The following is an 11,316-nucleotide window of genomic DNA, read 5'->3' on the forward strand; positions in this document are numbered from 1 at the left end:
TTCCCCCCTCTGGTAACCACTTATCTATTGTCCATGTCCAACAACCTACCTATTTTAAGCAGTTCATGGCAGTGTTGTTTCTGAACTGTTTTCTGGAATATCCTAATTCACATTTTCACTCCACAGCGTTTTCCTTGGGGAGATGGTGACCATACTCTATTCCATAATCCTCAAGTGAATCCACTTCCGACTGGCTATGAGGATGAATGAAGAGAACCTGGACCACTACCCAGTGGGGACCACAGCACTGGTTTGGACCATTATACTCTGCACACGGACCAGAAAAGTGTATGGGACCTTAAGCTGACCTTTTCCTGTATCAAATGATGACCAGTATACTTATCTTCCATCCTTTTGCTTATGGCAAGAGATGGCTTAAATAAATAACTTAGATTGGTCATGAGCTGAGAGTTGCATTCTTTGGTGTTTTTCTCTCAGAAATTAGCATTAATATTATTTCTGTTTTTAGGTCCAGTTCAGGCCTTTGAATAACAGTGTTTATAACAGGCCTTATCCTTGGTTTCTTATGCCTGGTGTGTGTAAAGCAAAGAGGGTAGAGCTAGTTAAGTATCAAGGGTTCTGACAAACTTTGAATGGCAGAGACATTGACCAGCAGAATGGCCACAGTTTACACTTGAAAGAGGTATCTGTGATTCTCTGGAGGAAGTGCTTCCTCTGTGTCCTCGCTTTCTCCTAACCCACCACCAGCATTTTTTATAGTCATATCATTTTCTCTGAAGGTGGGTGTCAAGTTCTTACGTTGGGGTCATTTCTCAGCATCCTGAAGGATGGGTCAGAAACCCTTGGAGAAATAAAGGCAGTATCTTTGAAGTAGCTGAAATAGTTGGAGGATGAAGTCAAAATAGCATAAGGAACACTTAGAAAAATTATTCTCAGTAGCAATTACAATACAAAAACATGGTTGGCTTGGACCTGGTTTAATTCTAAAGGCTCAACCAGACAGATTTGTGGTAAGTAAAGAAGCCACAAAGTTTTGGTGTAAGCACATGTAGTAAACTCGTACTGTAAAAGTCAGGCATATAGAAACACAGCGTGTGAAAACCATTTACAGTAAGGAAAAAAGGATCCCTGCTAGCTTTGCCATTTTGTGATCTAACCACAGCCTGCACTACCCTAGAGCTTTTGTGCCTGTGGCCAGTCCGAGTTCAGCCTTGCTACCTGGCTTCCTTCAGCTGAGTTCCAAATATCTCATAATCCTTGTAGAATAGACTTTAAACAGTCAAAATATAAATGCGGAATGTTTTGAAATGACATTAAGGACTGGTCACATTACATGTGAAGTAGTAATTGGTAAAGTGAAGAGAAGATAATAGAATTTAGGCCTTCTGTAAATCAAGTTTCACATAGTAAATTGCACCAAATTACTCAAGATGCGCAGTTATGATAACTATATGACATTCTAGAGTATGTAAGTACTCACCTGATCCTGACTTTTTGTCATTATATAAACATTTAAAGATATTTGTGTAGCCTACTGTAGAAGTATTAGAAGTCAGTGAAGTTTCTTATTATACCATATTGCCTTGCTTAGATAAATCTTCACTTTTTCACCTTTAAATTATAAAACAGAAAACTCTCCCCAGTATATATATAGGATATGTGGGGTAACAGGGTAATAGTTGTTCTATAAAGTAGAGTACCAGGGGCAAATAATTCTAGAAACTAAATGATACAATTTATTCTATCTTCATGATTACAGACATTACAGGACAGGGTGGGTAAACAAGGCAAATAAAGCAAGCTCTTTTGCTCCCCCCATTTAACCAGATACAGCATTTTGATGATATATAGGTTGACTTAATTCATCGACTCGGGTTGAAAGCAAGCAACAGCAAATCTTTGCAATTTAGGATCTTCTTCCATAGCGTACTCCAAGGATCTTAATTACTGAAATACACTGTAAGCTCTGAAATAGTGTTCACTCTTAACGTTCTTGAAGCTTTCACGTCTTAATCTGAGATCTGACACCTCTTGTTAAGGCAAGGAACTGTCTGTTAAAGGCTTCCTGTTAGCTAACCCAGTCCACCAGCAATCTTAACACTGAAGTTACTATTTAAAAATAAAAATATGCTCCCAAGCGTTGATTGAAACTTTTTCTGGGATCCCTTTTCAGAGCATTATTAGCTCTCTGAGAGAAAAGAGGTCCTAACCAATTGCTTCCATGAACAATGACCCTAGTACAGTGTACCTAATGTCCTTTGCAGCATAACTCAAGAGGTCAGGCAACCCTGATCATCCTGACAGGTTTATCAGTATTTACACACAAGTTATATTTAAAGCTGATCCCAGACGAAGTCTTGCAACCATAATCCCAAGAAATTCAGTTTTAGCACATTAAGTTCCTGCAAGATGCCAGAGCAAGTGAGAAATCATCCTAAAGAGTGATGTTCATCATCTTTTACAAGTGGAGGAGAAAATAATACAACTCTCCCCTAAACTCCTCATTAAATCGATGGCTATCTTCACAACCTTAATTGACAAAATCCAGAGTGTTCAATTTCCTGATTTGATGAGTCCATTTTCAAGGTGACTGTCAAGGTCAAGAAGAGCTTTCAGGTTTTTCTTTGCCATGGCCCATGAACTCCAGTCCTTCAATGGGAATCTCCTTCTCCTTTATTGCTTTCTGATAGGTGGAGAAAACACATTATAAAGGTCACTGTGAAGCTTACTAGCTTTGTGACTTTGAGCAAGCCTCATTTTTCCAGTCTGCAAATGGGACAAAGACAGCAACAAATGTTATTACCCTAAGGATGTTTTCAATTAACTACTTGGGAGTGTCTCCCCCAGTGCTGTTCTTACATTTCAAAGTAGTTTCACATTAATTGCGCTGGAATGAAAACTTCCTAGCTGGTAGAGAAAACAGACCAACGAAGGGATTATAACAGCAGAATGAAACCCTCCAAAATACCTAAAAGGCCAGAGAGGCTAGCATCCAGCCTCACCCCAGAACAACAGTGGGAAAGTGCACCACCGCTACAACTTGATTCTAGCAAACTTGGCCTAGTCACGTCCTATTTCTGGGCATGAGTGTTCCATTTTTTAAAATAAAAGAACACCCACTTTGCAAGTTCGAGATGAGCACTAAGCGAACCAAAAAAGTGTTACTGTGCTCCCTAAAAAGTAAAACACTACAAAAATATTTGTCATTTGGAGAAACACCAGGCGGCCTTGGTGATGAAGGTAGGGGACAAGAATGCCGCTTGGCCTCACTGAGGTTTTTCTTTACCCTCCCCGTCCCAACCCCCCCGCAAAATACGAGGCGTGTGTTCGGGAACACAGCAGAGAGAGTGCTGGGCCTGGGGATAGAGGCGAGGGTCGCAGCTCACCTGAACGCACTGCTGGTAGCGCTTGAAGAGGTCAGTGCAGGGATCCCCAGAGCTGTCCCCCTTGAGGAACTTCTCGGCGAACCAGCGATTGAAGCACTGGTCATACTCACGCTTCATGTCGGTGCATCCCTCCCCTACGCTGTTCATGGCGGCGGCACTGGCGGCGCACTCTGATGTCATCACTCTTAGGCGCGTCGCTCGGCTTTTATGAGGGCTCACTACGGCGGCTGGGAAGAGGACAAATGTGGGTTCGGGCTGTGTGGCTAGGCCTGCGGGCCTCTGTGGGCGGGCGCCGGGGCTTCACCTCCCAGGCAGGTCCTCAGGTAAAGCCTGGGGGAGGAGAGCGGGGGGCGGTCTGAGCGGGTGACCCGAAACCTCCGTCTCATTCGCCCGCCCTGCCTCCCAGGGAAGTGGCCGGCTCACCGCCGAGGTTATCGAACACCTGGAGCGTCTATCGCTTGTGAGCTTTGGCAGCCAAGAGGCCGTGGAAGGTTTGGAGAAAGCCATCGCCTTTGCCGACCAGCTGCGCGCCGTGGACACGGACGGGGTGGAGCCCATGGACTCAGTACTGGAGGACAGGTAAACTCGGCTGCGGCCCCCAACCCTTGACTGGCGCCTTCGCGGCCATTTAAGATAGTGTCTCATTTCTCTGAGGGAGAGATAGCCTTAGGCGAGATGCAGGAACTTGCCCACGGTCACCCCGCGGGTGAGTGGTTTCATTCTTTCTCCTTGTTCATATTGGATCCTCTCCCGTTTAAAATCCTCAAAGCCTGCCAGTTTAACTAGGAACAAAATCCGAACTACTTGCGATTCATCACCTTCTGAGGCTCTATGTCCCAGAGCCCCTGCCCTCCCCGCCGCGGACATACTCTTCTATTCAGTCCAGCCACGTCGGCTTCCTTATTGTTTTTCCAACATGCCAAATTTGTTCCTTCTCTAAGGTCTTTGCACTTGCTTTTCTCTTTTTCTTGGACAGTCTGTCTCTTTGGCTCATCTCGGAAGGATCTCTCCAGACCACTCCCAATCCCCTCTCCCCTTCCATTCACTAACTCCTTATCCTGTTGGTTTTCTAACGATTTTCTTATTTTTGTTGATTTGTTATGTCTCTTGTTATTAGAATGTGAGGTCATGTCTGACTTGCTTACTGTTGGATTCCTGTCTCAAAATTTTAAATGTATTTTCTGACATAGTGGTTCCCTATGGAAATATTTGTTAAAGTACATAAAGATGTATGCACTAGTGTCCAGGGTATGCAAACCTGTTCATAATACAAAAATAAAAACCACCCAGACACAACCTAAGTGTCCTTCATTGCTAAATACTTATCATATAATGGATATTCGGCAGTTGTTAAAACTAATGAAACAATTAACTATGTATGCTGGTATGGAAAGGTATGCAAGATATATTTAATAAAAAAGGAAAAGTTCAGAACATTCTGTATTATTGATGCTTTATGTGTAATCTATTTTATATATTCTGGTGTACGCATTAAGTTTTGTTTTGTTCCCTGAAAAGGCAAGAAACTTAGAAACTGTTAAGTGGGAATGCAGAGAGTTCTGACTTTTCATTTTATATCAAGGGCCAAGAACACAAATACCTAAAGGGGCAGAATAACAAAATAGTGTAGTGCAATGCAATAGGGAGGGGCGAGTCTAACAAACTAGCTGGTGAATACTAAAAGGACACAGCCTCTACTCACCTCTACCAATTGTTACTAAATCAATGCATTTTCAAATAAAATCCTTTTTTGAAAAGCAGACTTTTGCTGTTTGGGACTGCAGCTTTTTAATTAGGATGGGTATACAGCTCATAAAGATAGGGCAATCTACAACTCTGCCCTTGCCTTTCTTGATGGAATTAAAAAAAAAAAATAGTACAGGTGGGAGCAAAAAAGGTTAGCTGCTATTAGCGCCAATAGAGCCAGGCCTATCTGTAACCATAATCTTTGTGTAAAGTGCTTGCTAGCCTCCCATTCTCAGCTTGTCTTTGATTCCATCAGATCCTTTGTGTCATCATCTGATGCTTAAGTCTAGAGAGGTTAACCAATGTGCCCAAAGTTTCAAGCATTTAAAAACAAATCTGATGTCATTCTCCTACCCAAACCCTTCAGGGGGCTTTCCAGTGCTCTTTAGGATAAAGACAAAAGCTTCACCATAACCTTCGGGCATCATTTAATCTAGGCCTTGCCCACCACTCCAACAGTGCTTTAACTTGCTGTAACTTTCAATTCCTGAAGGTCTCCCTTTTTTCTTAGAATTCTTAGCCCTTGCCTTTACCTGCACTTCATCCCATCCACTCTTTTCTGCCTCATTTCTTCAAATTTCAACTGCCATTTCTTCAAGAAAGTTTTCATTCTTCTCTATTGAATCGGGTTCCCTTTCAGGACCTGTGGCTCTCCTGGTATTTAGTAGAGCTATAATTTTACACAACTATTTGAATATTTGATTCTCTGCCCCTCTCCTCCTACTCATCCATGTTCCAGGGAGCATGTCTGTTATTGCTCATGTTCTCAGTATCTAGCACTGAGCAGATATCAAGTAAATGTTTGTTGACTGTTCTTTATTAGTATCTTTGGGAAAGTAGGGAATAGAAACACAGAGAGTCAGAATTTCCTAAGTTATACATATAGAGGATAACTAAATAAATGCAACTATTATTCAGGGAAGCGTCTGTGAAAAAGATGAGGGATCTGTATTTGGTAGCTGGAATAGTGACTTGGTATTCAGTGATTTGCAATCTTGTCATAAATTTGGAGACCAGTTCGGGTTAATGATTCCATTTTAGAGATGTGACATTTGTAGGACTTTCACATTTTGAACACACTGCCTTAACTGACATGTGAAACAGAACCCAGTTAAGACAAATGTTAAATGGTTTTAGGTGATAGCCACACTCGCTGTAAAAGCCCTGACTGGCTAATAGAAATCCCATGGCATATCAGCCTGCATCAAACTAGAAAATTAGGAGGGAAGAGATTTGTAGATGATGGAAGTAGAGTGGTGCCCAGAGAAATGACTCCTGGCAACCTGATACCAGGGAAGGAGCAGAAACTAAAGCAGCAGTAGAACTGTCCCATTGGTCAGTCCAAGAGCCGCAGAGGCACTTCTTCCTCCATGCTGCTATACTGCTTTCCATTAAATGCTTTTTATTTGCATTTCCCACAATTATTGGTTTAAATGCCTGTCTATGAGCTTTAGAGGGCAGGGATTTCTAGTTCACAGTTGAAGCCTTTCTCAACCAAGGTTTTTCATCTGAACCAGAACAGAGAAAGATCCAAGGGACTCTTCAATTCTCCCAAGGGTAGGTCATAATTTATATTAGTCCACATATATAGAAGTTGACTTATTATCAATATGAATGTCACAGTATTTGGGCTAAATTCTCTTGTGTAACCCAGGCCAAGAAAGGTGCTGAGGCAGGCATTTAGTCAATCAGGAATTGACACACCTAAAGAGCTCATCAGTTCCTGCTGGGTGTTTCATGCATGATTCCGAGGTCAAGAAAAGTTAAGGGACTTGCCAAGTGATGGGTCTGCTTGGTGCACCACCCTCAGATACCCTGGGTTCAGAAGCCTGCAATTACAAAAATAGGGAGGTGTGGATTTATTCTAGAAACAACTTCATCATAAACAGTAATTAGGTGGAAATGTGTGATATTTGAAAGGGTGAACTGTTTTTCTGGCAATGTCACTTAACATAGGAAACCCGATTCCGGAGTGAATAAGTCAATTGCCATTAGATCAACTGTTGGGAAGCAGTAGCTTTTAACTACCTGTTGGCGGTAGTAGAGTCTTTGTCAAAATCTCCAAGCACCCAGGAACAATTAGTCTCTGGTCTGTAAGGACTAGGCAGGTTAAGTGCCCTTATACTCTGGGGACTGAGGTGTACTTGGGGTGCACTTTCTGAAAGCAGCAGGTATTATTCAGTACCCACTTATTGATACGTGAATGCAGCCCAGCATTATTAGATCTTTTGTAACATCATTTCATTTAGTCTCCCCAGCAATTTTAGAAGCCTTCTACAAATAAGGAGACCCATAAGTAATTGCATACATGCCACGTGAAGGTGGTTGTGGTGAAAAAAGGACTCATCACTGGGTGTGAATTCAGCTGTGATTTAGGATCCCAAGCTCTTCGCCATTTTGTTATACTGCCCGACAGAAATATAAACTCCAGAAAGTCCAAGGGTCACCTTTATGGATGATTTTTATTTTTGTTCTCCAAGTTTTCTTAAATGAATGCATAATTGTTGTATGGTTAACAAAAAATCACAACTTATACAACCTTCACTTTTTTAGCAAGAAATTTAAGGTCTGGAAAGATCACACTTGTTCAAGGCCACAGAGTTAAGATAGTACCAGATCCTAGAATGAACTCCAGCTCTCCACTCTTCATACTGTCAATAAGTGTTTATTGTGTCTAGTCTTAGGTTGGATGCCACAAAAGAAACAACTAGCTCTTCCCTCCCAGATGTTCATGTCACATCCCTTTGTCCCATTAGGTTTGGCTCAAAGCAGAAAGATCTTGGCTGCTCCTCTATCAGTGACTGAACATTTATTTTTGAATCCAAGTATCTGAAAGCAGGTCTCCTGTCATGCACTTTTAAACCTCGAAATAGTGACGCCTCATAGATATATTCAGCTCCTATTTCATTTCACTAGTTTGCCATCTGGACAAATGAAGCCACTTTAATGAAGCCACTAGGCATAGAGGTACATCTTGCAAGGTGGCTGTAGTTAAAAAGGCACTCAGAGTACCAGAACTGGGCTCAAGTCCCAGTCCTGTTACTTAGGAGCTAGCACCTTTAAGTCACTTATAACCACTCTTGAGCAAGTTACCTGCCATAAGTCCATTTCCCATCCTCCCAATCTAGTTCCCCCCGTCTGCCCCGCCCATTGTTTGGCAGTGACATCACCTATTCTGAGTACTTATTCCTTACCCAGCTGGGTCAGGTGCCCTTTCTACTCCCTTGACAAACTGTACTTAACCTGTTAAGAGTTAACACATTGTACTATAATTGCTTTTAATTACCCATTTCCACGAAAAGCAGCTTACCCATAGTAATCATCCAAAAATATTTATTAAATGTATCGATCCTCAGAAATAATGACCACTTACCTCAGAGGGTTGTTGGGAGAATCTATAAACTATAAGTTGTCCTTTAGGCTACTGCTGACCATAGCTTCTCCACCTTTCAGCAGTGACCATAACTCAAGAATATGCTGCTCCCTTGTTTTCTCAATTCTTGACCCTCTCCACCCATCCCCTATAAGCCCTGTTCTCTGAGAAGGTAACCTTAAGCTCTGTTTTTGTAGATGTCTATACTTGAGATCCGACAATGTGGTAGAAGGCAACTGTGCTGAAGAACTACTACAAAACTCCCGTCGAGTTGTGGAGGAGTATTTTGTGGCCCCCCCAGGTATGTGTTGCCCAAAGTGGCCGAACAGACTGTCCCACAGTGAACTGAGAATGTAGTAGGAACTGTGAGGCCCAAATTTGCTATGTGAAAGCACTTTAAAAAGCATAAAGTGGGAATTGGGTAAAGGTGGTCAAAACGCACTTCCACTTATAAGTTCTGGGGATGTGATGTACAATATGATGACTAGTTAACAATATTGTATGGTATGTGTGAAGGCTGCTAAGAGATCTTAAAAGTTCTCACCATAAGGGAAATAACTAAGTATGTGAGATGATGAATGTTAACTGGTATATTACTGTAATTTTGATATATATATATATATCCATTATGTTATACACCTTAAACTTATACAGTGTTATATATTAATTATATCAAAACAGGAAATAAATGAAAAAATATTAACAATTTTTTAAAAGTATAAAGTGCATATAGGTGGCATTACGGTGGCAGTAGAGTCCAGGAGTCATGCTCACCTTTAGGGGCCAGCTGGTGACAGGAATGAGCAAAACAGAACTGGGGCGGGGAGCGGTATGTACAGTGGCAAATCTGGAACTCTAGCTCTGCCGAAAGTGGCAGCTGGCATTTCTTTTCTCATTCAGTGCCAGACAGGAATGTGAGCCTATTTTCCCAGAGAACCTGGATGTCTGGCATTTCGTGTGATCTTTACCAAATTTTAAGTATTGGCAACTAATTCAAAATTAAAAAAAAATAAAAGACCATGCAAAGAAAACATACCTGCAAGCCAGATGCATCCTGCGAGCCATCAGTTTGCAACCCCTGGTGTGGAGATTTGCATCTTTAAACCTCATTGCAACTATTTTAAATGGAAGCTTTAAAATAACTCTGGACCAATAATAAAATCCAGAACTTTGGGTGAGTTGAACTGTTATCATCTCATCTGCAGATAGGTGGGTGTTCAGAGCTTCTGCACCCCTCTAGATATTTGGGAATGGGACTAGCCTAAGCACTCACAGAGACAGATTTCCAAGTGCCAACTTCAAGTTCAGGAGAGCCCTTCAGAGGACAACCATTTGGAGCAGTCTCCAGAGACAAACATCAGCCCTCCAGCTCAGGAGTTCTTTGACCAAGACCAACCAGTTAAAGGAAAGCTGATTGAAGCAAGGATGGGAAGGAAAGCTAAAAAATTTGTGAACTCAACTCATAACCATGTCTCTGATTCACTAAACCACCTCAGTTAGATTTTATAGTCTATCTCAGAGCCTGATGTCACTGTTTCAGCAGACGTACTCATTGATCACATGCTATTTCTAAATAGAACCTGATGTCAGACTTTGCTTATGGGACAAAGTGAGTTCACAGTCATAGTCTTTCCTTCCACTCCTATATGCATATAAATGACTGATTAACCTGTTTTGGCTCCCTATTGAAAAGTACATTAATTAGGCTTCACTTATAACTGATTCTTTCAGATACTCATAGTTAGAAAAACAGAATAGTAGCTATACTTATTTCCATTGCTTATTTTCCATGATAAACTAAGTGATGTTAAGCTCAGTAGCCGCTGGGAAGCAGACTCAGCTATAACATTTTTTTTGTTATTGTTTTCAAACAGGTAATATCTCTTTGCCAAAGCTGGATAAATAAGAGCCCTTCTCACATGGCTGAGTAGCTATTCTGGGAAAGGGGTACCCCATGAACACATGGAAGCACGATAGTATTTTTGTTATGAACACTGTTTCTACTTCCTTCAGTAATCTGAAAAAAAAAAATTGTTGGTTAAGTATTTTTTCAGTAACTAACTCTTCTGAAGACAGAATTGAGAAAGATCTAGCCAAAACAAGGCAATGATTCCTGATGCTAATAGAAATAAAAGGTATTGTCGATTTCCAAGGAAATAGATCATGTATTTACTCACAGGCTGTTTAGTTCAGAAGGCATTATCCCTCTTTTTCTCCTCCCAAAAAGACTGTCTACCAAACTGCACTTCAGTGAATTTTTCTATTTAGACATTGCAGCTGATCACTACATGACAGCTTTTTAGTTGCTGTTTCCATTGACCTAATCAGCCTTTTATCTTTACTGAACTCACTTGAATTTGTCCCTGGGTACCCATTTCGTTCTGAACAGAGGGCTAACTTTGTGCTAAGTTCTGAAGAGTATACAAAGTAGACCACAGCCTAGGAACTCCTAACCTAGAACCATCTACCATCTCACAAAGCGATTATATGCAAAAGGGATACATTAGCCACACCTACAGTTTCTCTTTCTGAAAAGAACCTATCATAAAAGCAGTCTTGGGATAGCTAACAATATTTATTGTATGTTTAAAAATGTGCTAACAGGGGAGATCTTATGTTAAATGTTCTTACCACATAAAGGAGTAGGGATGGGATAGGTATATTTAAGACCTTGATGGTTTCATGGATGTATACTTAACACCAAACTCATTGAGCTGTATACATTAAATAACTATAGCTTTTTACATGTCAACCATAGTTCAATAAAGTGGTTTTGAAAAAATAGCCCCCGGCCTGGGACAAAGTAAACCACCCCCATGATTACTGAATTGAGCAGAATCCTAGATGGTG

At 41.2% G+C, this 11,316-nt stretch overlaps 3 protein-coding genes across 3 annotated transcripts in view; 2 read left to right on the forward strand and 1 right to left on the reverse strand.

Moving 5' to 3' along the window:
• The window catches only part of COX6A1 (cytochrome c oxidase subunit 6A1), a 2,474-nt gene extending 2,071 nt beyond the window's left edge, over window positions 1-403 (forward strand). The window contains exon 3 of the mRNA XM_039868321.1: window positions 127-403. Within this exon, the coding sequence (XP_039724255.1) occupies window positions 127-210 (84 nt within the window). The 3' untranslated portion in view covers window positions 211-403. The remainder of the gene's footprint in view (window positions 1-126) is intronic.
• A 1,271-nt stretch (window positions 404-1,674) lies between these two features.
• Window positions 1,675-3,543, reverse strand: TRIAP1 (TP53 regulated inhibitor of apoptosis 1). Its single transcript, XM_039868322.1, has 2 exons — window positions 3,348-3,543; window positions 1,675-2,644 (listed from the first exon to the last, which is right to left on the reverse strand). Exons 1-2 carry the CDS (start codon window positions 3,525-3,527, stop codon window positions 2,561-2,563), a joined length of 264 nt encoding a protein of 87 aa, XP_039724256.1. The 5' UTR covers window positions 3,528-3,543; the 3' UTR covers window positions 1,675-2,560.
• GATC (glutamyl-tRNA amidotransferase subunit C) lies at window positions 3,519-11,250 on the forward strand. Its single transcript, XM_039868320.1, has 4 exons — window positions 3,519-3,670; window positions 3,754-3,926; window positions 8,664-8,767; window positions 10,341-11,250. Exons 1-4 carry the CDS (start codon window positions 3,521-3,523, stop codon window positions 10,370-10,372), a joined length of 459 nt encoding a protein of 152 aa, XP_039724254.1. The 5' UTR covers window positions 3,519-3,520; the 3' UTR covers window positions 10,373-11,250.
• Window positions 11,251-11,316: the final 66 nt, after the last annotated feature.

Source organism: Pteropus medius, unplaced genomic scaffold, assembly GCF_902729225.1.
Source record: "Pteropus medius unplaced genomic scaffold, Ma_sr-lr_union100, whole genome shotgun sequence".
In the NCBI taxonomy this organism is placed as follows: Eukaryota; Metazoa; Chordata; class Mammalia; order Chiroptera; family Pteropodidae; genus Pteropus; species Pteropus medius.